Source organism: Cucumis sativus, chromosome 5 (assembly GCF_000004075.3).
Source record: "Cucumis sativus cultivar 9930 chromosome 5, Cucumber_9930_V3, whole genome shotgun sequence".
Classification (NCBI taxonomy): Eukaryota; Viridiplantae; Streptophyta; class Magnoliopsida; order Cucurbitales; family Cucurbitaceae; genus Cucumis; species Cucumis sativus.
Genome location: NC_026659.2, coordinates 26504699 through 26530481, shown reverse-complemented (window position 1 = coordinate 26530481; position 25783 = coordinate 26504699). Strand labels below are relative to the sequence as shown.

Here is a 25783-nt window from a genome sequence, read left to right as displayed (position 1 = left end):
AATTCAGAATGACAGACTAATTGGCAAAAGATCAAATTGTGTAACTAAACATCCAAGATTCAAATCCCAAAACTCCAGTTACCTTTAAAGGAGGACAAGGAAGGGACATGTTCAAGCTTCCATTGATTTTACTTCAAGTTATGTTGTCGTAAGTAGTTTGAAGTATTTTTCCATCAATATTCTGGAATGATACAATAATTTTTCTATGGTCATACCATTTGAAGTTCCAAGGGTACCTTTTCATGCCAGTTTGATAATCACATGCAAGTTTGTAACAAACTCTAACCGATATGTGGTCAATATACAAAACACTTCTGTAACTCGTGAGTTAAACTATTATAGGAAAGGATCTATAAAATCCTGAAAAGGGGGATCTGTAAGCTTCAAACATAAATAAAATTCATAAGCACGACATTTATGACTAAGACAATAAAAGCTACTAAAAATCTGACGGCTCTATCCCACCAGTGTTCCAAGAGTGCTAAGAAGAATAATCAGATCGATCCTATAATAAATTATACACCATATTACAACAGCATTCGGTTTTCTCTTGTCAAAAACTTTGGACCGTTCACAACAAAGGGAGGGTACACACCAATGGCTTAATCTGAAAATGGAAAACGCTAACAGCCTGAACCCTTTTACCCGAGGTATATCTCCAACCTCTTTCTAGATAAGTGGAAGACATCAAGAATAGAAAGAACCAAAATACAGTTACAATTCTAAACCACAACACATTGTTAGCCTTCAAATACACCTCTTTTCAACAGTTTACAAGGCTTAGTTCCCATGCCGCACACAGAAACCAAGAAATCATCAAATTAGTCTCCACAAAGTCCAGATGAAAAGTTAAACCATGCAACTGACATACATACAAACCAGAAAGTTTCTAAAAGGGAGAAAAATCACGTGTTACACAGTTCACAAGTGAAGTTCTTATTAAGAACACGTAGTTCATAAATGAAGTGACAAGTAATGATTTTTGCCAATGTCTCCAACGATAGCAGAAAGGGGGAATTCAGATGGAGCTTTAATCGAGATGACAAAGACACATTAGGGAATATGATTGTGAAAATTGATACTAAACAACAATGGCATGAACAATTATTCAGAAATTTGAATTAAATCAGAAGTGATGTAAGGTAAGATCTCTTCTTTCCTATGATACTTTCAGATAAAGAAATCAGCTTTAGGTGCACTAAGACAAAGAGTTTAAGGAAGATATCTTCCACAGCCTGTTAAAAGATCGACTAGAAACTAAAGAACTCTCAACAAAATGATGATTATCCGCTTCAAGAATCAGATCTAACGAGCAGCAACCAACTTCACTTACCTCCAACAGAGGCCTTCTGTTCATCGGAATTCGTATCTTGCTGGGAAGCACTTGGAGTTGTTTCCTTCTCCAATTCTATAATCGCTTCCTCCTCAGCCATTTTCTCCGCCTTCAGAATCGGTTCGTAATAATCTGGATGAGCTTCCATACATTTCTTCAATGCTCCAGTCACTTCAAAGCATTTCTCCACAATATCCTCCTTGTTCTTCTCCGCCTCCTCGATACACTTCTCCCACGCAATGAAGCTATCTCTGCATCCACCGCCTTTCATAAACAAGCAAAACCCACATTCCCCCTCCTCTTCCTCTTCTATATCTTCTCCTCCTTCATCTCCACCTCCACTCTCGGAAATCTTTCCTGACAGACTTGCTTCCTCGGAAGATTTTTCCTCAGAGTAATTTGGGGTATCCGATTGTGGTTGATCTTCCAGGGTCTTAGTGGCGGCGGCGTTAGATTCTGCGTCTTGGAGTTTGGACTCCGAAGTAGACATCCTAGTCGGTGCAGGAGGAGCAATCGGATTCGAAGATGGCAGTGTCGATGTGGTTAGGTAGCCTGTGGCGGAATGGTTCGTCGTCCCACCGCCGGCGGCTTAAACCCCCAAAAACCCTCAGGAATGAATCAAAGCTCAACAAGAGGTTTCCTTTCCTTTGTCTTCCTTGTTGTTGAAGCTAAAATGGTCAAAGCATGAGGCTTGACTATAATTTTTGTTATAAAAATACGAAAAGCTATCATTTTTTTTCACTCTACTAAAGATGTATGAACTTACTTTGATCCTTAATTGTAGCACCAAGAATTTCAAAATACATAGAACTCATTCTTACATAAATATATATGTTACTAAAATTAAACATTTAAAACTTCTCTCAAGTTAAATTTTAAAAAAATAAATTAATTAACTCAAGTAATAAGATGATACTTTAACATGTAAATAACAAAAATTAATCTATCAATCAAAAATGAGTCATAGATTACTTGCGTATTTAAAGATTGACATCATTATTAAAAACACTATAATTGAAAAATTGATCAAATGCTACCCTGTTTCATTATATCTTTAAAAAGAAAATCAAATTTGTTGATACTTTAGCAACTTTGACATCTTCAAATTAGTCTTTGATATATAAAGATAGCTTTTCGACAATATTCTCTCCAACATTATCAAGAAAGAATATAGTTTTTCTGAAAGTATTCTTTTCTATCATTGTGACAAAAGAGAGGAAAGTACAAGCCTCTTACTTTTGTGACCCTCGGTAGTGAAAATCCCTAATTTCTATTTAAACATGGAGTAGGACTTAAGTGATTGTTGGCTAGCCCAAGTGAAGACCACAAAAGAGGAAATGAAGGTTGCATACCATCAGAGTTCTTTGGGAGTGAAATTGAAAAGAAAATTGCTGTCTCAAAATCTTATACTTCTGGGTCTAAGCATCTACTACTTCAAATCATTCATCAATTACTAAAAAACATCTACATCTCAACAGCTATTATCCTCATCGCAGTTTCACAACAAATTTGTATAATATCCACTGATCTCCTTGCAAAAACCTCGTATAATATAACTGTCATAGTCATAGCAATACTCAAATTGATTAACACGTGTGTCACATAAACTCAAAAAGAAAAAGATATAATTCCCACACTTTTCTGGAAGGTTCCTTCTAATTTTTAAGAAAACCCATTCTACCGTTTGTTAGAGGAAAACGAAATGTAATGAAGTCTCCAACTTCAGTTATAATACAGAGGCTTTGTTGTGCTCCAGGTTGAGAAGTAGACTACAGCAGATGAAGTCAGTCTACAAGCTTTAATTTTCTTTCCTCTGACGTCATTTTCTTTGTTCAATTATCCTTCTCATCATCGTCGTCAGAGTAGCTGAATGGAAGTGGAACCGACTTAAATGATCGATACTTGTTAACGTTGTTCAGATGCTCGTTCTCCAAACTGATCACATATGCAAAATAGTTAAGAGAAAATCAAACTCTCAAAGTTAAAATCAAAACAAAAATATTGTGTTGCTCTGTTGTGGATCTTCCTTTGTGCAAGACCCCCGGACTTTTTGAGTGCTTTTCCACTTAAGAATTGAGAAAATCATTTCAAACGAAACCTTTAGATTTAAGATAATAGAAGAATTTAACACCCATGACTTCAGACAATTTGGGGCAAGATAAGCTATTGCAGCAACATGAACATTTAAAACACTCGTTAGTTATAGAATAGACAAAAGATCACCTGAAGAAGTTCCAAAGACCGCGGCGAATGATTTCCAAGCAAGATATCAATGCAGTCGCAGCAACCTTTTGAAATGAACGCAAGTTGAATGCTAACACCAACTGGATCCAAGCAATTCTCAAAAGAATATTTAATATCTGTTCAAAATCCCACAGAGATATTGGATTAGTAGAAGTCACGGGGGCAAAAGGCACAAACGATTAGTTCAAGATGGCACCACCATCGCTGCAAAATAGACAGACTTGTTGGACACTAAAAGCCGGTCTCTCAAGTACTTATTCTTTGAGTGTTTTCGCAGAAGTCCCCAGTCAACAACAATATCCCAGTATGTATTCACCAACACAGCAACTACGGAACTAATCAAAGCTAACACCATCCAGGTAGCTCCCTTTCTTAATTCACAAGCTGTTCTAATGAGGACCGCAACAATTGTAGAGAGGTACTTAAGAGCATTGTAGCCATGCATCGAATCTTTTTCCTCAAGCAGTCGTCGCATGCACTACACACAATCATATCTTTGACATTAATTGCCTATCCAAGTGCACCACCTTTTTAAAGGTTAATGTATACAAGATAATGATGAATTCAAGATTTAGGATAAGATGTCCAATCTCACTGTTATATTAAAATGTAGAGATAACTATTTGCAACTTGCATGGATATAAACGTAAAGGAAATGTATCCTCTTCCTATAGTATTACATTAAAATAAAGAGTCCCCTTGTATCTCTCTTTTTCACATCGAGAAATTGAAGGTTGACAAATCAAAGTCATTAGTACTAGATATTTTGTTGCGATGAACAGCATTGGAAACAATGGCATACACTGGTCAGCTTAATCTTTTCACTAGCTTTAATAAAAACATCACTGATGAAGTGACTAAAACTAGCAATACAAAACTAGATTCATACTTGTAAGAATCGCATCCAAAATGGTATGACAGCAATGATGAAGGAGAGAGTATTGTAGACACCACGCGTGTGGCACTTGTTTTGCTTCCTTGAGTATTCTCCTAAACCATAGTAGCAAATATACAACACAATACATCGTGAAGCTTGTACCTACAATCATTAGCAGCACACGCCTCAATAACAACAAAGATGAGACTCTCGTCAACAACAAAGTTAACCACCATTTTTCATCATACTGAGAAATCGTTACTACCTGACTAGTAAGCTGATCTGCCAAAAAATAATCTGGAAACTTAACCTGAAAAGAATATTCAAGAGCAGCAAGTACTTAGCAGTGAGTGACAGTCACTCTTCAATTGGTTTGACTGATCATTAATTCTATTACCTTGCACAGAGGAGCAGATATACAGCGTAGGATACAGCGAATGAAGAAAAAACGACTTGACTTGTATAGAATGTTGAATGGGCAAAAGGTGATGAGAAGAATAAGCTGCACAAAGGAAGAAACTACTAAGAGAGAGGATGTTGCATAAAGAGGGATTCTGTTCAGTAGTTGGGCAGAAGGGGAAAAAGGAAACTATATTAATTATTGAAGCAAGCAGTAATTCTTTGTGTTTAAGTGGTCTTACTGCTGTTGTGAATAAAGGAACCTTCTCAGCTTCTGTTCTATACTTCTGAGTGCTAGGATCTCTGTCCAAATATAAGTTTGCCAGGAAACTGGCAGATGCAAGTACCGCAAAACCAGCACTAAGCAGGAAAACTTCTTGCCAACCCAATGCAGTTCCTCTCTTGGAACCAAAGATAAATGGATAGTTAACTCGACAACGTCTCCAGAAGTACAAGTCTGTTGCGTACATGAGCATGTGTAGGACAACAAAGCCAAACAAACTGCAAGATAAACCAATGTATCTCAGAAAAAACTTCTGGGGTAGCTATGTGCCAGTATAGGTAGATGCATGCATAGAAACTATAACAAACTATTCCTACCTGTAAAGTGGAAATATATTTTCCATGTAATGAGTGCCCTCCTCCCTCTCCATCAATTTTTGAGATGCTATTTTCAAAACAGTTGCCACAAATAGTGCCACCGTGCAACCAGATAGGAAGCCTGGAAATAAGATGGGGAAATGAAGCTAATCAGTCTGAGAAATTACCAACCTACCCTTCAAAATGAACTAGTTCAGACTTTTCGTTGAAAACATCTTTTAATTTAAGCAAGAGCCTCCTAAGGAAAATAAAATCACCTGAAGAAAATATCACGCTGTGTTTTTCTCTTTTGGTTTTTGGCCTCAAATGCTTCATGGCTTCTGCATAATTTGAGTTTGAAAAGTTCTTGACGAAATTAATTTCCACCATCTTCATGAGATCGGCAACCTAGTTTAAAAGAAATAAGATTCTACTAATAATTAGTACAACAAAGAAAATGCCGTACTCACTTATTCATATTTTTGTAGAACTGTATCCTATAAATCTACTTGGATAGGTAATTAAAAAGCTGAGGCATTCTGAGGTGCTCCTTGGTTGGATAACAGAAAAGGAAAGAAAGCTTTAAAATTTTCAATATTAATGACGACATATACGATCATTTGCTATCAGAAACTTGTGTCACTAGGTGAGAACTCAGATATATGAAATAATGGGTTAACAGTAAAACATTACCTCATCTGAACTTCCAAGGTACGAATTATCCACAATTTCCATGTATGACTTGGCTGCTGTCTTTGATGAAATCTGTACCCAATAAAAGCAGGAATATAACCATAATTTTAGATAATTTTTAATCTTTTAATCTTCTTTTTGTTTTTCCGATAAGAAACTGATAAGTATACTAAAAAGGTGAAACGAAGAACAACTGGCAAAGGGTCAAGAACCCCTCCCCAGAGGAAATTAAAGGGCGCCTCCAAAAGTTAATAATCATCAAAGGACTATTTTAATGATCTATATTTATCGAAAAATATAGTTCATTAAGATATTGGAAACTTGTGAAATGCTCTATTTCGTAATAGATAATCGAAAAATCAAAATAAATATATTGCCTATTGATTCAATGCCCGACCTTCTCATACTTACTCATGATTCTCGCAAATGCTGACAGGTTCATAAAACTGGTTCATCCAATTTCAAAGGCATGAAAACATGATAAAGGAGAGGTTGAAGATCATAAATAACAGAATATGCTAATTTGGCAATTTTCTTTGAAGCATTCTGCATACCTATATTGCTTCAACGAATGAAGCTTCTGATAAAATTCTGCAAATGCTTTTTTCAACTGTTCTTCAATCTTACTTCGGCCATCTTGATCAACATCCAAGTCATCATCCTTAGAACTCTTGCAAATATCTTTCGATGTAGATTTATGGGAGCTGAACACATCGACGACTTTCACATGCTTAAGAATTTCTTGGGAATATTGGTTGTTTTCCATCGTCGTGACTTCTTCTACATGTTTATTGCCACTTGCTTCTGTGTGAACTTCATCCAATTCTGAACCCCAATGAGACTCTTTTTGTTCATGCTGATAGTTGGCATCCGTTTCAACTGCTGAATCCAAGTGCACGCTTCCTTAAAAATAAAAATAAAGTTACATTAACTTTAAAGGTAAACGGAGGCATTATAAACCTGCAATATATATATATATATATATATGATTGATCCATTCGAAAGTAAATCACATTTATTAGATAAGTTGAGCTCTAATCTCAAAACTAATTGACAATGTCATCTATCATATCATATGAAGATTGTGATGTTCCTTAAGCGATACCCAGAAGAATGTCTCAAGAAACTAAGAGCATGCATATACCTGAAGGACAAGGCGTTTGAAAAGTGGAGCTTAAGGGGATTGTAGAAACTTCAGCATGAGAATCGTGTCTCTCATTCAGAGGGGCGACCTCCATCTTCCTTCGCAATGCAACCAAAGTCTTCATTTGTTTACTTAAAACACTTGCTTCTTCAGTTACAGCCTCTACATTCTCCTTATAGAAAGAATTGACCTTGATGAGTTCTTCATCAAATTTTCTAAGAAAAGCCATCTCAATCTCTGAAATTTCTTGAAACTTGCTGTGAGAACAAGCCTTGGAGAGTTGAAGGTGGTCATTTTGCAGTGATCTGTCAACATCTCCAACTTGATTCTCAATATCCTTAATGATTTGGCATTTTCTTGGCTGAGAGGTTAACTCTCTGCATTTTCCGTTCACTATTGGCTTCTTCTTTGAGCGCCCAAATGATACTCTGGACTGTCTCTCACAGGAAATCTCACGCAATAATCTTTTCAAGCCATCGTAATCAACATAAGCGTCCGCCCATTCAGGCACTATTTGTTTCTTGAATTCATTCTCAAACTTCATCCTTCGTATTACTTCAAAAATCAGTCAAGCTCTTTCTGTTTATAGATTTAGATATAAAACAAGCACTTAAATGGAAAGGAAAGCTCTTTCTTCCCTTCCCCTAAACCCTAACTCCACAGCATTGATTTTGATTCAGATTGCTTTGTCCAAAAGTCAAATTCCTAGAAGAACGCGATTACCGATAGGGATGCCAATCGGCCCGTGGATGTTATCCGCTCCCTGACAAACGATATTCGAGTCCATTGGGCAAGAGCCATATCCAGAAATGGATGACATGTCGACCATGCGGCAGCTCATGCTTAAGTGACGATGCATCGTCACCATTGGCAATCACACGCGTCCTCGTCTGTGGTAATTGAATCAGATGAAGCTTTTTGATTGAGGAAGCAATGGATATGCAAGAAGAGTACGATGATCGTGATATTTTATTTTGAACGCCAATCCATTTATAGGTTGAGATCATGGTTTAAATTTTGTATTTCAACATTTCTATCGATTTGGAAATGTACATAAAAAGGTTTCGTTTTGTCCGAAATTTTGATTCTTCTTTAATTACTTACGTAAAGATTTTTAGTTTTACCCTTCTTATTACAAGTAGTTCAATCATTTCAAGAACATTGTGATAGATTTGTGATTCTTATTTTAGGTTATTTTTATCTAAGTCTAGTAGTCATAATTCAAAGCAACTCTTTTCACACTAACTTGGAAATCTAAGAACTCAATCATATGAATGTAAACAGATGCTCAATTTAATGTGATTTAACAGAATTTTATACTCACTCATAAATACATATAGAATTATATGAAAATTCATGTTCGATTAAAGTAGTATCCAATAAAAGTCTTGAAAAACTATCTAATCTATGGGGTGTTAACTCTCAAAGCACGACTAAGAATGTCTCATAAAAGGAGCGGGGCATTGTTGCCAACCTCTACTGCCTTTGTCCTAGCATTGGCTTGGCCTCAAAGTGGAAAATACAGACGAAAAGATGTTCAAACGATACACTTATTGGTCAATAACCTTTTGTCAGTTGGGCTTAAACTAGGTTCAGTTTGGTAATTATTTTTATCATTTCTTCCTTGTACATTTAGTCGTAGGATATTGTGGTGGTTCCCTGAAGTTTTATTTTCTTTAACGAGAGAACAAATTAATTAGAAAAGAAAAAATTCTCAACTTTCATAAGTTTACTTTTATAGTTGAAGAAATTAAAAAAATATATTCTTTTTTATAGTTGAAGAAATTAAAAAAATATATACATTGAAAATTTGTTTTCGAATATAGCAAAATAAACAAAAAAAAAAAATTATTTACAAAATATAGATCTTTCTTTTAAAAGGCATTTAAGAAAGAAAAACATATGCTAAAAGAGTCCGCATTTCATTTCAGACCTGGAAGAATTGAAGTTTACCGGATAGCACAAAGCAAGGATATGGCTCAACAGCAAGTTAATGGTTATAACATGTTGAAATCGAACAATCTGTCATACAATGAGCAGAAGAACCAAAACTTCAAGAATCTAATAAAGAAGAATTCTCAAAAGGAAACTATAGCTCCCAGGTATGGGGACGATTCTATAACTGAAGACATTGCTTTCAGCCTGCACTTTTTACTCTCCATAGTCTCATGTGGCTGAATTGTCCTGATCCCCCGGTCTTCCACTGCAACAATAGTAGTGAGGCAGCTTCACTTTACCACAAGCCCTGCAGTAACAGAGTCAGCACCAAGAAAATTCATGCAGACTTTAGGCATTTTACATTATCACAAAACTTATGGGCTGAGGCTGAAATGTTAAAGATTACTCTAAGCAATTTATGGTATCAGAAATTTTTCTTATTGTTAACATTTTATGATGCTAGTTTCTTATCCAGTGATTAGGCAAATACTATCAAGGGTTGCAATGAAGTGAAAGAAATTGAAATATTAGCTAGAGTCAATTGGCATCTTTGTCACTGTCACTCTTGACAGTTGACACCAACCGATTCTATTTTTTTCTTTATTAAAAGACTTGTGTGTGAATATCATCTTTCTCTGAAATCTAAAAACTTCGCCTCAATTACTAACTAGTAACTAGAGATGACCCATTGTTTTGAACCTTTGGTTAAATAGAGGGCCTAATGTTCTGTTATAGTTATGGCGACATTCATTTGAGGGTGTTGTGTTGCTTGTATTTGTCAAGATTAGCTACTGACAACTGGAATGCTTTCCAGTTTCCAATACGAAGCACAGAATTACAGTCCTATCGTTGTGAAGAAACAGCTTCCGATTGATGATAAAATAATAAAATAGGTCACATTATCATAGTCAGTGAAATCATATCTGGATTAACTTTCCTAGAAGCTAAGATAAACATTAAACAATAATTTGTTAGGGCAGACCAGGGAGAATCTTACTTGCATCGAACTATAACTGGAATAGGTTTTAGAGCCTTTGGAGCATTTCTTATGCGCCTTTTATGTGGAGAAACCTGCAGAATATAGACTATGAATTGTTTTCTCATATTTCTCAATAAACCCAAACGAACAAGTTTTAGAAAAGGAGCTTTGGAAACCTAAAGGAACGCTTCAAACATGTGTGTGTGTGTGTGTAAGTAAGTATAAACAATGCCATACTCAAATATTGACATTGTCAATACATACGAGAATTTGAACTTAATAGGCATTGTTAAGTAAAGATGAATATATAAGGTCCCATTTAGCATCAATTAATCAATAAACATCTCTTCCACCTCCACATTTTTTGTTTTATTATCTATTTTTTACTAATGTTATAAAAAACCAAGTCCAAGTTTTGAAAACATAGATTATAAGAACTAGTTTTTTCTTCCGCTAAGAATTCAACTTTTCTACCTAAGAAATTGAGAAAAAATAGGCTTAATTTTCAAAAACCAAATGGTTTTGGCTAAATAGTGATCTCATAGAATCATAGCACCATCTGGAATTTCCAGAAGAAGTGAACATAAAAAATGCAACTACAAATGCTCTCTAAAATCTTTGAATTCTTTAAGCTCATTTCTAATACTTCCAGCAACATCTTCCATATCCCACAACTTCAAGCAATGTGAAATTTGAAGTTTCTACTTTATCCATAAGAAATAAACAGGTTAAATTTCTATTCTAAAAGTAGGCGTTTGATTATTTGAAAATAGGAGGAAGAAATTCAATACCTTCTTCTTAGGAACAGCCATAAGCTCCATAGACCCGGAAAAAGATAAGCTAGGGAAACCAAATCCCACAATACTGCAGTTGTTGGTTTTATCATCATCATATTCCTGGTTGAACTCAGGAAGAACAAGCGGGGGCGGGGAATCCTTAGGGCCCATGACCCCAGATATCGGCGAAGAATGGGGTAAACCGTAAGCCATCGCTTTAAGCCCTAGCATTGAACCCATCTGACCCTCGAGCGCCCTCATAATCCTCAACGCCATAGCTGCTAGCAAATCCAAGTGCCAATGCTGATTTCAGTATACCGGCGGTGGAAATCAGACTGAGAAGACGACGGGGTTTAGGAATTAGCAAATGCACCAACCAAGCACCTATTCAACGGCGTCGTTTCGCCTTGAGCTAGCCCAATGGGCTGGTAACTGGCAAGGGTCCATTTGTTCGGCCCAAAAGCCCAAAGCCAGACATGAAAAGAACATCTTCAAAATTAATGACACCATCAAATACTGTCCTATTTATTTAAAAAAAAAAAATCGAGTCCTTTTGATATACTTTGTTGTAGAAACATTTGTAGGACACTCGATATAAAATTGCTTTGAGCTAAAAGCCACTAAAAAGTAAGATGTTATTTGTTGGTATATGTAGTATTTTTTAATTCTTTTTAGTCTTTATTAACTTTACTTTCATGTTGTTGTGATATTTCTTATTCAGATGTGATATCAGTTTAATATGAAAATGAATGTCTTATCCATTGAACTACACGTAACTAGTCGCGACTATCATGTTAGTTATATACACAAAAGTTTCAAAGACACGAATAAAGACAAACGATCAAATCTTAGGGCAAGGTTGCACAAAATTTTCCATCCACTTTTGGCTTTTTGTCATTATAGTAAATAGGCAAAGTAGGAAGAAGCTATTTCATTTTTATAATGTATATTAACAAACTCAATTGTCCCTAACTCTCATGTATGAAACAATTATTGAATTACATGTTGGATTTTAAAAGTTCATATCCACTTAGAGCACCACTTTTAACAAGTCAACAAGAATTTAGAACATGATGATAAAATACTGATTGTTATTAAAAATTGATGATTTGATTTACCACTTGAAAAAAATTGTCTATTTTAGCTATCAAACTCTAAACTCCTAACTCGTGTGGATTGTTTAAGGATTAAAGCATACTAACACTATTTTCACATTTAAAATTCTCATTCTGTAGTTATTACACCAATATTATAAAAAGTGCACTCAATTTTGGAGAAAAAAAAGTTGATAAAATTGTTAGAAATGAAAGTTGAAATTCGATAATTTTTTTTTCAATGAAAAGTATGGGAAGAAATTCAAGAAAATATGTTTTATTTGAAAAACAACTAATAGTTATCCAACATAAATTAAATTATTATGTTTTAATTATTCAAATATCATTGTTTAAGTCATTTCTCGAATTTAAAGAAAACGAGTATATGTTAATCATTAACTTATCATATGTTTTAGACCTATTATTTCAAATTTAAGAAAAATAGAACTTAAACTTCAAATATTGATGTTTTACCCTTAGAGAAACAATGTCATAAACAACATTAAAAAAAATACACCATGAGAAAACAACCCAATAAACCACCTTGGATGAAAAGAAGAAGAAGAGAAGTTGCACACCTATTAAAATCGTATTCACAAGAGAGTGAGCAAGAAAATTGTATCAATGTTTCGAATAAGAGAAGAAAATAGCTTCGAAACTAAAGTGTCATAGACTTCATATTCTCCGTAAAAAAAATGAAACTATCATTGAAAAATGAGTGAACTTTTAAGATTCAACCACGATGTTTTGCATATTAATAAAAAATGTAAATGTACATAGATGAAGTACTTTTATTTTACTACATGTGAAGATGAACTCGAAAGTAATCAACCTAATGGTGAAGATATCTAAAGTTTTTTTTGTAACATGAAACCTAAGTAGGTTTAAGAGGATGCATTTAGAGTGACGATAACCATTGAACATCAATTCCTTTTTCTTTATATATATATATACTGATTTCATTCTTTATTCTCCAAAACAGCAAAGAATTGTCCAAATCGGAAACAACATTTAATCCTAACTCCAAATCTCGACGTCCTCCCTAGAGAACTTTCGTATTAAATCGACTTGAATTACTTGACAAATCAGTGTGGATTTGATTTAAATCATGGGGTTGCTCTCTATTTCGCTTTTATTCCTTTCCACAGTCAATGCTTAATCAATGGCGATACCGACTGCAAATACTAAAAAACAATTGAATCATCTCGCCACGTTTGTTGAACCTCGTAGAAATTTAAACATTTACCTAAAAACCTTCTCTGTTTCGAGCTTGCCCATGAAACCCATTTTGCTTTCTTCTCACTCTGATCGATTCAAGCAAAATATGAAGAAATCCAGGTTTTTTCATATTACCCATTGGAAATTTTGAATGACGAGGGCTTTTAGAAGACGAACTTTGTATTCAAGGCCTATTGATCGCTTCCGATTCCGAGCATCGGCGGACGGTGCTACGAAATCTGGATTCATCAGAGATATGAAGCTGAAGGAGATCTTGACTGCTTTGTTTATTGGTCTTCCGTTGGTTGTTTTTGTTGTTTTGTTGTTTAGGAATTCAACGGTGGATCTTTTTCTGGGTTTTGCTGAAGCCAGAGCATTGGAAAGAGTGGCCAATAATGGCGGTTCTGAGAGTTCAGGTTAATATTTTCATGTGATGGGTATTGATAAACTTTGAATAGTTATCTGTTTTCTTTAGCAATAGATCTTTACAAAATTTTATTAATTAATGTCCATGATTTGTAGTTGCTGGCTCTTTGAAGATTAAGTTGTTGGACTGTTTTTGAAGCTCTGTTGTCTCTGCTGATGTTGTGAATATCATTATTAAACCTCTTTTGGTTGGTTCTGCATATAGATGCATAGAGAATGACATTTTAGTTGTATCTTACATATAATGACTTTCCTTATCTTACATCTTTAAATGAATTTAGTTTTTTCTATCTCAACTGTTAATGGAGCTTCTCATATAATTACATCCTAGAAGAAAACCACTGAGAACCGTTTTTGTCAATATTCCATGAAACTCAACATGAAATCTTTGCTTATTTGTTGTTTTAGTTTCTTTTATCTATGTTGCATATTGCATATTGCATATTATTAAAGTATCAACTTAATTCATTATTTATGAAAGTCCTTTCACTGTGTATACATCCATTCGCTGAGTCATGTTCTGGCATGAGATAGACAAAATCACTCTATTAAGATTTGTGGATTCAACTTCCTATCTGATAACACAGGAGAGGGAACAAAACGTTTGGAATTTGTGCATTTTGAATTATACAAGTTTATAATGAATTTTAGCATTGCTTTTGCTTGCTAGTTCTCTTCATTTTCCATGTTCTCAATTTATAGGTTCAGAAAACAGTTCCTCTCGACTTTCCAATGGAGACAAGCTTATTGGAGGACTTCTAATTCCTGGATTTGATGAAGGATCATGCTTGAGTAGATATCAATCCAGTTTATATCGAAGAACTTCAACCAACAAACCTTCTTCTTACCTCCTCTCGATGCTTAGAGACTACGAAGCACTTCATCAACGGTGTGGCCCCCATACGAAACCATATGATGAGGCAGTAGAGCAACTTAGATCTGGTAATAGTGTTAGTTTGACAGAGTGTAAATATGTTGTGTGGATGTCTTATAGTGGCTTGGGAAACAAGATACTCACTTTGGCTTCTGCATTCCTCTATGCCCTCCTTACCAATCGTGTCTTGCTAGTTGATCCAGGGAAGGATATGGCTGATCTATTTTGTGAGCCCTTCCCAGAAAAATCTTGGTTGCTCCCAAATGACTTCCCCTTGGTGGATCAATTCAGCAACTTCGATTCAAAATCTCCTAACTGTCATGGAAATATGCTTAAGATGAACACTCTAAATACGTCGATAGAATCAGTCCCATCCTATCTATACCTACATTTGACTCATGATTATGATGATCACGACAAGCTGTTTTTCTGTGATCAAGAACAGGCTCTTTTAGGTAGGGTCCCGTGGCTTATACTGAAGACAGATAACTACTTTGTTCCATCTCTCTTCTTGATCCCATCTTTCGAGCAGAAATTGAGTAACTTATTCCCGCAAAAAGACACCATCTTCCATCATCTAGGCCGTTATCTTTTTCACCCATCAAATCATGTTTGGGGTCTAATAACAAGATACTATAAAGCATATCTAGCAAGTGCAGATGAAAGAATAGGAATTCAAGTAAGAGTGTTCAAGAGTGAACCGGGGCCATTCCAACATATAACCGATCAAATTCTAGGCTGTACTCTTAAGGAGAAGCTACTGCCTGAGGTAGACAAGGAAGGCTCCTCCTCCGTGCCTCTGGAACGCCCAAGAGTGAAAGCTGTTTTGATGACATCTTTAAGTTCTGGATACTATGAACAATTGAGAACCTTGTACTGGGAATACCCGACTAAGACCGGAGATGTCATTACAGTTCATCAGCCAAGCTACGAAATGTATCAGCAGACAGAGAAGAAGACTCACAATAGGAAAGCATGGGCAGAAATGTACCTTCTGAGTTTGAGTGATGTATTGGTGACCAGTGCATGGTCAACATTCGGGTATGTGGCTCAAGGGCTCGGCGGATCAAAGCCATGGATTCTCTACAAGGCAGAGAACATGACCACGCCCAATCCACCATGTCGTAGGGCGATGTCAATGGAGCCTTGTTTTCATGCTCCTCCATTCTATGACTGCAAAGCAAAGAAAGGAATAGATACGGGTGAAGTTGTTCCCCATGTAAGACATTGTGAAGACATGAGCTGGGGGCTTAAGCTTGTTCACCATGAGGATTTATAACACCCACTTGGTTTGTAATGAAATTTGTCCCCATGCCTTGATCTGTTTACTTTGAAATGCATTTGTTTTTCCCTTATACATGGAAGTAGTAGAACTATTTAAATGACACGTTAAACTTAAACTTTTTTTCCCTTTAGAAAGAGATCGTTACCTTGTCAAAGTAAAAGGTAAAGTAAAATGCTTTAATTATTTGAGTACTCTATTTTAGTTTGATAAGTAAATAATTGAATATTATAATAAAAAATGATAAATATCAAATAATAAAAACAATACAAATGGAGAGTTTTGAAATAGAGAAATGGGTAAAAAGAAACTCATTAAATTATTAAATTATAAAATCACATCAACGCACCCAAGAATTTCAATTAATATAACATAACAAATCTCAAATATATGAGAATTTAACCAATTTTTTTTTATAAAAGGTAAGATAATATAATCTATGTAGAATTAGAATGAAAATTCAATCAACCCAAGTCAAACTTTTCTCGTGTTAATAACCCATGGATAAATTGAGTTGTTAATTTTAATTTCATAGGTAAAAGTAATTAAATCAAAATTTATGTCTTTTAACTTTCATTTATTTTTTAAGAATTAAAATTTAGATAAATAATTCGAGTAACTCAAACCAATTTATTATGTACATTCAACCGAATTTTTTGCGGTCGAATTGGATTGAGTTCATCTTTTTTAATAAAAGTTATTTGGTTGACAACATTTATGTGAACCGGACCCAACCCAATGGGATCGGTTTTCGGGCGGGTCGATTTCCGGTGGTTTCCTTCCAATAAACCGTTTTGTTCTTGTCCAATTCTCGAAGAAGAAATTAGCTGAAGGATCTCTCCCTAGTTTCATCTTCATCGTATCTTCTGGTACGTTGCTGCCTCTCTTCTTCTTCTTCTTTTTTTTTAAATTTCTGTTCGATTTCTTTACATCTTAGTCATAAACCTAGTTTCTCAATAATCCTGATTTGTTAGTTTCGAACCCTAATGATACCAATGGGGTATTTTTGCTTTGATATATAATATTTGAATTTACTTTTGGGTTTCTCATTTTTATTGTAATCAGTAGATTATTGGATTTAATCACAATCCAAGAAGGAGGGAGCCATGTCCTTCATGAAAGGAGACTTGCTAACTAAGACTAGAAAGCTCGTCAAGGGCTTGGCCAAAGCAGAACCTGTTTGGCTCAAAGCCATGGAGCAGTCAGTTCTTTTTCTATTCCTCATTCCTCGTGTTTTTTTTCTCTCTTTTTAGGAGTATTTCATTCTCTAGGATCTTAGAAATGTTCAATTTTTGTTCTTAAATCGGGGGGAGGGAAGGGTGGATTTCTATATACCTCTTTTGTTTGTAAACCTTGGGGGTTTTGCTTGTCAAATCATTTTTTTTTAGATTAGTGGAATCTTTTGGTATTTTATTAGATTCAAGTTTCTCAATTTATCTTGTATATGGCATACTTTTTGGTGATCTTTTGGCGGTGGGTTTCTCTCCATTTAATTAAATAAATTTTGAACTGCTTATTGAGATGAAAATTTCTTTGGAAGGGCTCAAACTTCTGGATTTTTCTTTATTGCTGTTGCTTCCTGTTCATGAGTTGAGCATTGTTTGAAACAATTAATCAATTATCTTATCTGCATCCATTACCCTCTTGCTCAGGGCGCCACCTCCTTCATTTCCCCGAGTAGATGGAACAATTAAGACAATCACTCTTCCTGAGGATGTATATGTAAAAAAGTTCTTCAAGAAACATCCAGACTCATATTACCATGATGCCATCAAGTATGATACTTCTCTTGTACACAGTTTGTCGCATTTTACTACATCATACATGTTTGGAATGAGGGATTGATTTCGTTGTTTGAGAACAACTTGTCTGCCTTGAAGTGAAATTAGATTCTCAGGTTTTTAGGCTCTTATGAAATTTCTACCTTAAAGGGTTTGAAGTACATATCATGTAGAATACTCTGGTTGGATATTTATGAAATAGAGTTCCATATGCCTACTGCTTAAGAGGCCTTGCAATCGATTGTTAAATTTGAATGTCTGTCTGCATTGTGCATTTAATCACTGTCGACAATGAGCTAATTCTTCTGAGGCCGAATATTTTCCTAACTATAGTGAGGCCATTTTTTCGTCTAATTACACAAAAGTATGTTGTATTTTAAAGAGTTGGCCTGATTCCTATTAAATAGTTTGGTCTTTGGCTTCTAATCAATCAGTAGAGACATGCTTGGTTTAAAATAGATCCGCTGATAAAAAAGTTCCTGATGTCACTTTGCATTTTTGGAAGAATGGTAAATTGAGTTTGCCATTTGTCAAATGCATGCTCTTAGAATCTCTAATATGTATACACACACACACACACACGTTGTAGAGTTTTATCTTGCACTGCATTGGGTGAAATTTTGATGTCCAGAAGATGAAAAACTGTAGAAAAAAAATAGAGATAGTTCCTAAATAATTGGCTTTTGTTGCAACAGGTTCTGTGGTTTTAATCCTCCCCCAGCCCGAATATTTGCCTGGCGAGTGCTTGAACTGAAGGAACAAGGTGTCAATGAGGAGGAAGCCATGACAGTAGCCAACGTATGGATTACAATTCCTTTACCCATATACTTATCTTGAATCTCTACATTTTGTCAACAATGTCTTTTGTCATTCAGATGGAATACCGGGCAGAGAAAAAGATGAAAAAGAATGCGTACTCTCGCTTGAAGCAAATTGCACGTCTTCAAGGGAAGAAACCTCCTCGTAACCCTTATCCAAGTGCTATAAAGGAGATACAAGCCGAGGAAAGGAAATTCGTCCGGGACCGTTTCTTCGATCCCAAGATTAAAGAGATTGCACAAAGGTTGAAGGAGGAGAGAGCAGCTGAAATGCAGGAAAGAACGGGAGGCGGCCGGTGATGGAATATTCCATTCTCCCATCTCTGCTTCTGGAAACTAGCTTTTGCAATAATTTTGACAGTTCAGTAATTGAGAATATTTTTAGATTCAAGCGAACACCATATCTGAAGCATTAGTTCAAGAACATTTAAAAGATTTTTCTTTTGATGTTATTCAATTATTCGATGGCTGACCCTCTCAGAAGGTGGCAATGCCAATCGCCTTGATAAATGTTCGATCAACTTTTAATCATATTGATCCAATTCAATATTCATCAGTTTTTTTCTATATTTCATTTTTTTAACATTGGAACATATTCAATATAGAGATAATTGTATAATAAACCTCAATCTAGAATTTTAAAATGGTTTTTTTTTTCTGTTATGAAACTTACACTCTTGCTTACATTATCAATTCAAAGTTCGAAATTAACCCTCAATTTCCCCCCTTTTTGTTCTTCTCGATTTTCCTTCCTCTAGTTGTGCCGATCATTCTTCTATCTTCTCTTTCTCCATTTGCCCTTCTCTTTCTCCGTAAGTGATTGAAATGTTGCTGATAGAACGCCGGAATGGAGATGAATCTCAATCCCGAAACAGAAGGTAATTGATAAAGAAGAACAAAGAAAGAATTACCCCCTCAGTGCCTCTTCTATCTTTCAAATGATTAATAAAACTTTCATACCCACTAGCGGACCTCTCTTTCACAATTTAAACCTCTCTACCCTAAAACTAACTAACCGTGGGTTGTTGGGTCTCAGCTCTAGCAGCCACACTCCCCATAACGCGCACTCCCCTTATTTCCTCTTCTACTATACTGCCAAATGATTGGTGGCCTAACATTTGGTTTTTATGCAAGATGTACTGGACTGAGAGATCGGAGATCAAGCACGAATGAGAGATGGAAGACCAACAGAGAGCAAGACAGGAAGTGAAGTTCAAGAAAGTGAGAAAAGTGAATGATCAATGTGGGCACGAAGTTTCGTTTTGATAATTTCACAACTAACAAAAAGATACAGTAACAACAAAAATAATAATAATCACAATCCATATATTTCATTTTTTTTCCCAATATTGGATCATACATTAGATGGACCACAATTTTGATATCAAATAAACTTAAAAGCTATTTCTGCTCATGACAAAGCCATTAGCCAATCAATATCCCACCCTTTATCTGCTAATGTTTACTTGGTTTGGCACAAAAAACTCGATGCCAACGAGTTCATAGCATTTGTTTTCTTTAGGCCAACAAGTTCGTAGCAATTGAATAACTAGAAGGAAGATAACCCAGCAAGTTTACGAAACTTCTCATAAGACACCCAGAAGACAAATTGCCAAGGACCAAGCCTGGCCCAAGTAGGAAAAAACCCCTTCCACAAAGCTCTCAATCCTTCAACTTTAACAGTCTTCACAAGACAATCATAAGAGCTGTTATACTTGGTAATTCCTTCCTTGCTAGCAGCTTGATTCATCATTCTTGTCTTTACAACATCAGCTGGACAACTCAAAGCAGTTGCACACAGACCTGAAATTACAGAAGCACAAGTGTGGCCAAAAATATTATCTCCAGCTAATTGATTCTGAATAACAAAACGTTTAGCATGATCGTAGCAGGCTAATTCTCCCATGTTAACCAAAAATGCTCTTTGAACATTTGGAACAACCCCTTTCCAAAGTCCAACAACCCCTTCTCCACGCACTATCTTGGTTAAGGCATCGAAAGGCCCTGAGTATCTAGGTTGCAGACCTTGACTTATTAGACGCCCATCAGCTTGCATCCTCACCTTAACAAGATCAGCAGGACTTGCCACTACCTGAAATGCTAATGGTAAACACAAAAAAGATAATGATATTTAGCAAAGTAGTATCAGCATGTTAAGAACATCAATAACTTTGAAAGTGATAGTTTAACATATGGGTAAACATATATTTTATAACTATCGTCGGTTGTGTATGAAAAGCTTGGATATGATAAAGGGTTAATAAGAGAATGATTCAATCCATGGTAGCTGCCTATCATGGATTTAATATCCAACAAGTGTTCCTGAGATAAGTTAGATGAGTTGTTCCAAGATATTAGTAAAAATAGTTGAGGTGTGTACACTAAAAGCAAAATGTATATGTTGTGCCAATTTTCAAGCTCACAATTGACCGTTCAGATAATGGCTGTAATTTTCAGACTCATCCTAGATTCACAAAATTCAAAGCAATGAAAGAATTCTATAACATCAATCAATTCCATCATGTTACAATTGGGAAGATTGGCACAAATACTAGAGATCATACAGTTCATTGGCAAATATAAATATCTTAAATGTACCATATCGTTAAACAAAGCCTCAATAAAATGATAATGTGGAAAAATTGGAACCTGAGCAATGGAGCCGGAGATTCCACCAACAAGAGCCTTGGAATGGAAGGAAACAGAGCCACCATCGGACGCAAGGAAGAGAGATCGGAGATGTTCGTATCCAACGATTCGTATGGGCGTATAGAAAAGGTGCCTGAGAATCGCGGGAGACAAGCCCTTGTAGAGGGCAAAAGGACCTTGGTCCTTGACAATGGCTGAAGCGAGTCTGAAGGCATTTGTGGAGCGAGAGGAGGAGGAAGACTCGCCGTGGAGCTGAAGCCTGGTCTTAGTGAGGTCTATGGGGAAGGTGGCGGACTCCGCCACCATGGCGGAGAGGCCGGTGAGTACCAATTTGGTGTAGGGATTGTGGGTTGCTTCCATGTTCTTCCCTTGTTTTCATTGACCATTCCCCAAAACCCTATTCAACAGAAGAGAAATTTAGGGCTACCACTCTACTAATCCAAAAAGTTCACCTTTTTCAGCTCTTGTGGCTAATTCTATTAATTTTTTGTGCTCAATTTGGTGTAAATTTTGTTTGAATTCATGTGATTGTTAGTTCATTAGGTCATCATTCAACTTCATTCTACTCTCTCTCTCTCTAATATCATTCTACAATCTAAATTTACATATATTCTACTAATTGAGGTCATCATTCAACTCTATATCGGATTTAGATGCAACATTTCTAGACACACTTTGATCATTTTCTAATTTGTTATTTTGAATTAACTAAAGAATGTGATTGATGGTTGTCATAGTATCCCTATTGTGTTCTTTCCATTTTGAAGTAGAGCTTGGATATCATTTATTCTTTTTTCCTTTTCTAGGCAAGCTACATGGAGTGATGTGCTCTTGTGGAAAAGATGTTTCAATAATACATCTCATATGGGGACTTTAAAGCTTGACTAAAATTATCAAATGAATGTAAAGTTTGGATAGCAATCTAAACTATAGTCTATCTTGGTAGAAAATGAGATATTTTTTTAATACATTTTTATTTCTTTATTATTTTTATTACCCTTCAATTATTTACTTATTTGTTTTCTCAACTCTTTTGGAGAGCTCAACTCATATATTTTCCCAACACATTCTGATCCTATGATAAATGATAGTAATTAATTAGTATATTAATATCGATGAATGGTTTCAAAACAAAGAGAATGGAAGATGAACGGTCCCGAGATATAACCGTTGGACAGTTAAAGGCTTTTTAAAACCATTGGAATCCAAAGGGAAGAGAGAGGGAAAAAGATTCGTAATATGACCGTTACAATCCCACAATTCAAAATTTTCCCAGAAATTACAACGATCATCAAAGACAAGAAGAAAACAACCATTTTCACTTTTTATCTCACCTTCCCAAATAGCAATGGCGGACCAACTACAGCAACAGCAACAACTAAAAGACCCAGAAATGGCGGAAGCAGAAATGCAAATTCTCAGATCTAAAGCTACGGAACTTCTTCTCAGAGAAGAATGGAACGACGCTGTTTGTACCTACACTCAATTCATCACCATCTGCAGAAATCAAACCCCGACTACAAATTTTCATCTTTCCAAGCTTCAGAAATCTCTCTGTTTAGCCCTCTGCAACAGAGCCGAAGCTCGATCCAAGCTCAGAATTTTCGAAGAAGCCTTGAGAGATTGCGAGGAAGCTTTGAAAATCGAGAGCACCCACTTCAAAACTCTTCTTTGTAAAGGTAAGATTCTGCTGAATCTCAACAGGTACTCGTCGGCATTGGAATGCTTCAAAACGGCTTTGTTTGATCCACAGGTAAGTGGAAACTCCGAAAATCTAAATGGGTATGTCGAGAAATGCAAAAAGCTCGAACATTTGTCTAAAACTGGAGCTTTCGATCTCTCTGATTGGGTTCTAAATGGGTTTCGTGGGAAATCCCCAGGTTTGGCTGAATTCATCGGTCCAATACAGATTAAAAGATCTGGGAATAGTGGACGTGGGCTATTCGCAACGAAGAATGTAGACTCTGGAACTTTGCTGCTAGTAACCAAAGCAATCGCTATCGAGAGAGGGATTTTACCAGAAAATTGCGATGAAAATGCCCAACTGGTAATGTGGAAGAATTTCATCGACAAGGTCACAGATTCTGCCACAAAAAGCACCAAAACAAAATATTTAATTGGTTTACTCTCGAGTGGTGAAGGAGAGGAGGATCTCGAGGTTCCCGAAATGAGTGTCTTCAAGCCAGAAACTAAGGATCAGATTAGCCCAAGCGAAATGAGTAACATCCTCAGTGTTTTGGATATCAATTCCCTAGTTGAAGATGCAAATTCTGCTAAAGTTTTGGGCAAAAACAGAGATTACTATGGAGTTGGGCTATGGGTTTTACCTTCATTCATCAACCATTCATGTATCCCCAATGCCAGACGCTTACACATTGGAGATCACATTCTAGTCCACGCATCCAGAGACGTAAAAGCAGGGGAAGAGATCACATTCGCATATTTCGATCCGCTTTCATCATGGAAAGACCGCAAGAGAATGTCGGAGACATGGGGGTTCAATTGCAATTGCAAACGGTGTCGATTCGAGGAAGAAATCAGCAACAAAGAAGAGATGAAGGAGATAGAAATGTCAATGAGAGGGGGAATTGAAATGGGGGCAGCAATTTACAAGTTGGAAGAAGGAATGAGGAGATGGACGGTGAGAGGAAAAGAGAAAGGGTATTTGAGGGCTTCATTTTGGGGAGCATATTTTGAATTGTTTAGTTCAGATAAGGCAATGAAGAAATGGGGAAGAAGAATTCAAGGAATGGAAATGGTGGTGGATAGTGTGGTTGATGCAGTGGGGAGTGATGAGAGAGTGGTGAAGATGATGGTGGAAAGGTTTAAGAGGAATAATAATAACAATGGTGGGGTTATGGAAATGGAGAAGGTTTTGAAGTTGGGCAGAGGTGTTTATGGGAAAGTGATGAAGAAACAAGCTTTGAGGTGTCTTCTTGAACTTGGTAGCAGCCATGAATATGGCCACTAGAGCTTTCATAGCTATTAGTTACTATTTCACCCTTCTTTTTTAATTTTTCTTTTCTGGTTTGTTCTTCCCATTTGCTTCTGTTTTGTGAAGCTTTTAATGGGGCACATAGAGTTGTTTTAATTCTATGGAATCGTTGCCTTTTAAACTGAGAGGAACATGTTCAATCAAGATTCAAACAACTTGTTTTTTTCTTTTTACAAGGTAATTTGTATCGTATGAAGTGTATGAAGTGACGTTTGTACTATATCAAAACTTGATTCTAAAATTAAAGATGGTAGGTCATGAAAATTAAAGAAGTGTTTTAGGACAAAGAATATATTCCACTTTGAAGAGTTGTTAGTCTAGTTTAGTTGGGTTCTAAATTGTAAGATTCTTTTTTTAAAAAAAATAGTGTAAGAAGTTAAAATCATATAAGTGATATTTGCTAACGGTGAGATTTATGAAAAAAAATTAGACCAAACAATAAGGAAAGTTAAACAATTTCGTTTCTTCCTAACTTCTACTTCTTACGCCAAACGTGCCCTAAATGTAGGTATGTGTTTATGTGCATGTGGTGATTTCCCTAATTTGGTAAACATTAGGTATGACATTTGTACTCCCACCTCAAACAAATAAGTACATGTATCACGTGGTCGTATTGACAATTAAAATAAAATTTATACCGAACTAAAGTGAGAATTATTACTTTTTTTAAAAATAAATGAGAATTAATTTAAACAAAGGATAAAATAAGAAAATACAGAATTTTCTTTTTCTTTATTCTTAAGAAATCAATTAAAGTCTAATTAAACTAATTATGTTTAAAACCAAAGGATTGTCTAATCCAACAAGCTTCACCCACCATAATGCTTCATTTTAAAATAATAGTTTGTCACATCCTAATCGTCATTTATAATTTCATCACGTTGGTATTTTAAAAAATTAAAATAAAATAATGATAAAAAAAAAGTTTATAATTTTAAATTTGGTATGTCAAAAGGCAAACCAAAATTAATTACAGCAATCCATATCCTCTTTGGTCCGCATGCAAAGTTTATCTCATCCTATTCGTCACCACTTTTCCCTCTTTTTAATTACCCTCATCTACCAATACTATTCTTTCTTCTTAAACAAATAAAAAGAAATACCACTCTTTAATTAAAATAGTAAATGACTACGTAATACTTTAAACACTATTAAAAAATATATGTCATCTTAACTCAAATCTAATAATTATATTATTACAAATAAACATAATTCATTATTATAAATTTGTAATTATAAAAATTATTATATTAATTAAAGTATTTTCACCAAAACCTAACTCCAAAATTTATTCCATGATTTTTCTTAATATAAGTATAGAAAAGTAGATAGAGTCGAATATATAGAAAGTCAATAAAATTTAATAAGAAGTTGCGGCTATATCATTTCTCAATTTCTATATTTTCTTTAATTTTGATTAGTCATTCATATATGTGACAAAAAAGATTCGACTTTTGAAATTGGACCATTAAAATTATTAGTTAAAAGTTTTAATTAATATCAGAACAGAGTAAAGGTAGGAAGCTTTAAGCATCCTCACATCAAATCCATGAGAGCTATAAAGAAAAATTCAAACATCCAATTTTGACTGGAAAATTCCACGTCAGAGTACGCAAACAACAAATAATAACATAAAGGAAAAGAAATTCCATCTTTCCTCATAGAATATTCTTCTAATTAACAT

The 25783-nt window shown here is 35.4% G+C and overlaps 7 protein-coding genes across 9 annotated transcripts; 3 read left to right on the top strand and 4 right to left on the bottom strand.

The window, feature by feature from the left end:
* Positions 1–910: 910 nt before the first annotated feature.
* On the bottom strand, positions 911–2032 carry LOC105435574. Its single transcript, XM_011657390.2, has one exon. It carries the CDS (start codon positions 1821–1823, stop codon positions 1326–1328), a length of 498 nt encoding a protein of 165 aa, XP_011655692.1. The 5' UTR covers positions 1824–2032; the 3' UTR covers positions 911–1325.
* A 728-nt stretch (positions 2033–2760) lies between these two features.
* LOC101223160 (phosphate transporter PHO1 homolog 10) lies at positions 2761–8285 on the bottom strand. Of its 2 annotated transcripts, XM_004135398.3 has the most exons (13): positions 7270–8284; positions 6680–7028; positions 6523–6571; positions 6126–6197; positions 5711–5840; positions 5454–5574; positions 5096–5354; positions 4852–4956; positions 4720–4764; positions 4467–4616; positions 3777–4055; positions 3557–3693; positions 2761–3268 (listed from the first exon to the last, which is right to left on the bottom strand). In XM_004135398.3, exons 1-13 carry the CDS (start codon positions 7811–7813, stop codon positions 3166–3168), a joined length of 2343 nt encoding a protein of 780 aa, XP_004135446.1. In that variant the 5' UTR covers positions 7814–8284; the 3' UTR covers positions 2761–3165. The 2 variants fall into 2 exon arrangements, with proteins under 2 accessions (XP_004135446.1, XP_031740834.1); XM_031884974.1 differs by lacking the exon at positions 3777–4055 and having other exon boundaries at positions 7270–8285.
* An 887-nt stretch (positions 8286–9172) lies between these two features.
* LOC101216290 (hypothetical protein) lies at positions 9173–11334 on the bottom strand. Its single transcript, XM_004135116.2, has 3 exons — positions 10978–11334; positions 10205–10278; positions 9173–9514 (listed from the first exon to the last, which is right to left on the bottom strand). Exons 1-3 carry the CDS (start codon positions 11236–11238, stop codon positions 9436–9438), a joined length of 414 nt encoding a protein of 137 aa, XP_004135164.1. The 5' UTR covers positions 11239–11334; the 3' UTR covers positions 9173–9435.
* Positions 11335–13039: 1705 nt separating this feature from the next.
* LOC101216541 (galactoside 2-alpha-L-fucosyltransferase) lies at positions 13040–16050 on the top strand. The gene is made up of 2 exons (XM_004135117.3): positions 13040–13690; positions 14403–16050. The coding sequence occupies exons 1-2, from the start codon at positions 13426–13428 to the stop codon at positions 15851–15853; spliced, it is 1716 nt and encodes a 571-aa protein (XP_004135165.1). The 5' UTR covers positions 13040–13425; the 3' UTR covers positions 15854–16050.
* A 523-nt stretch (positions 16051–16573) lies between these two features.
* LOC101217717 lies at positions 16574–19022 on the top strand. 2 transcript variants are annotated; one of them, XM_004135122.3, is made up of 5 exons: positions 16574–16725; positions 16925–17057; positions 17509–17631; positions 18333–18435; positions 18513–19022. In XM_004135122.3, the coding sequence occupies exons 2-5, from the start codon at positions 16963–16965 to the stop codon at positions 18753–18755; spliced, it is 564 nt and encodes a 187-aa protein (XP_004135170.1). In that variant the 5' UTR covers positions 16574–16725; positions 16925–16962; the 3' UTR covers positions 18756–19022. The 2 variants fall into 2 exon arrangements, with proteins under 2 accessions (XP_004135170.1, XP_011655691.1); XM_011657389.2 differs by having other exon boundaries at positions 16592–16725; positions 16922–17057.
* A 677-nt stretch (positions 19023–19699) lies between these two features.
* LOC101217011 (mitochondrial uncoupling protein 3) lies at positions 19700–21735 on the bottom strand. The gene is made up of 2 exons (XM_004135119.3): positions 21105–21735; positions 19700–20547 (listed from the first exon to the last, which is right to left on the bottom strand). Exons 1-2 carry the CDS (start codon positions 21462–21464, stop codon positions 20005–20007), a joined length of 903 nt encoding a protein of 300 aa, XP_004135167.1. The 5' UTR covers positions 21465–21735; the 3' UTR covers positions 19700–20004.
* Positions 21736–22268: 533 nt separating this feature from the next.
* Positions 22269–24319, top strand: LOC101202892. The gene has a single exon (XM_004135399.3). The coding sequence runs from the start codon at positions 22453–22455 to the stop codon at positions 24073–24075; it is 1623 nt and encodes a 540-aa protein (XP_004135447.1). The 5' UTR covers positions 22269–22452; the 3' UTR covers positions 24076–24319.
* Positions 24320–25783: the final 1464 nt, after the last annotated feature.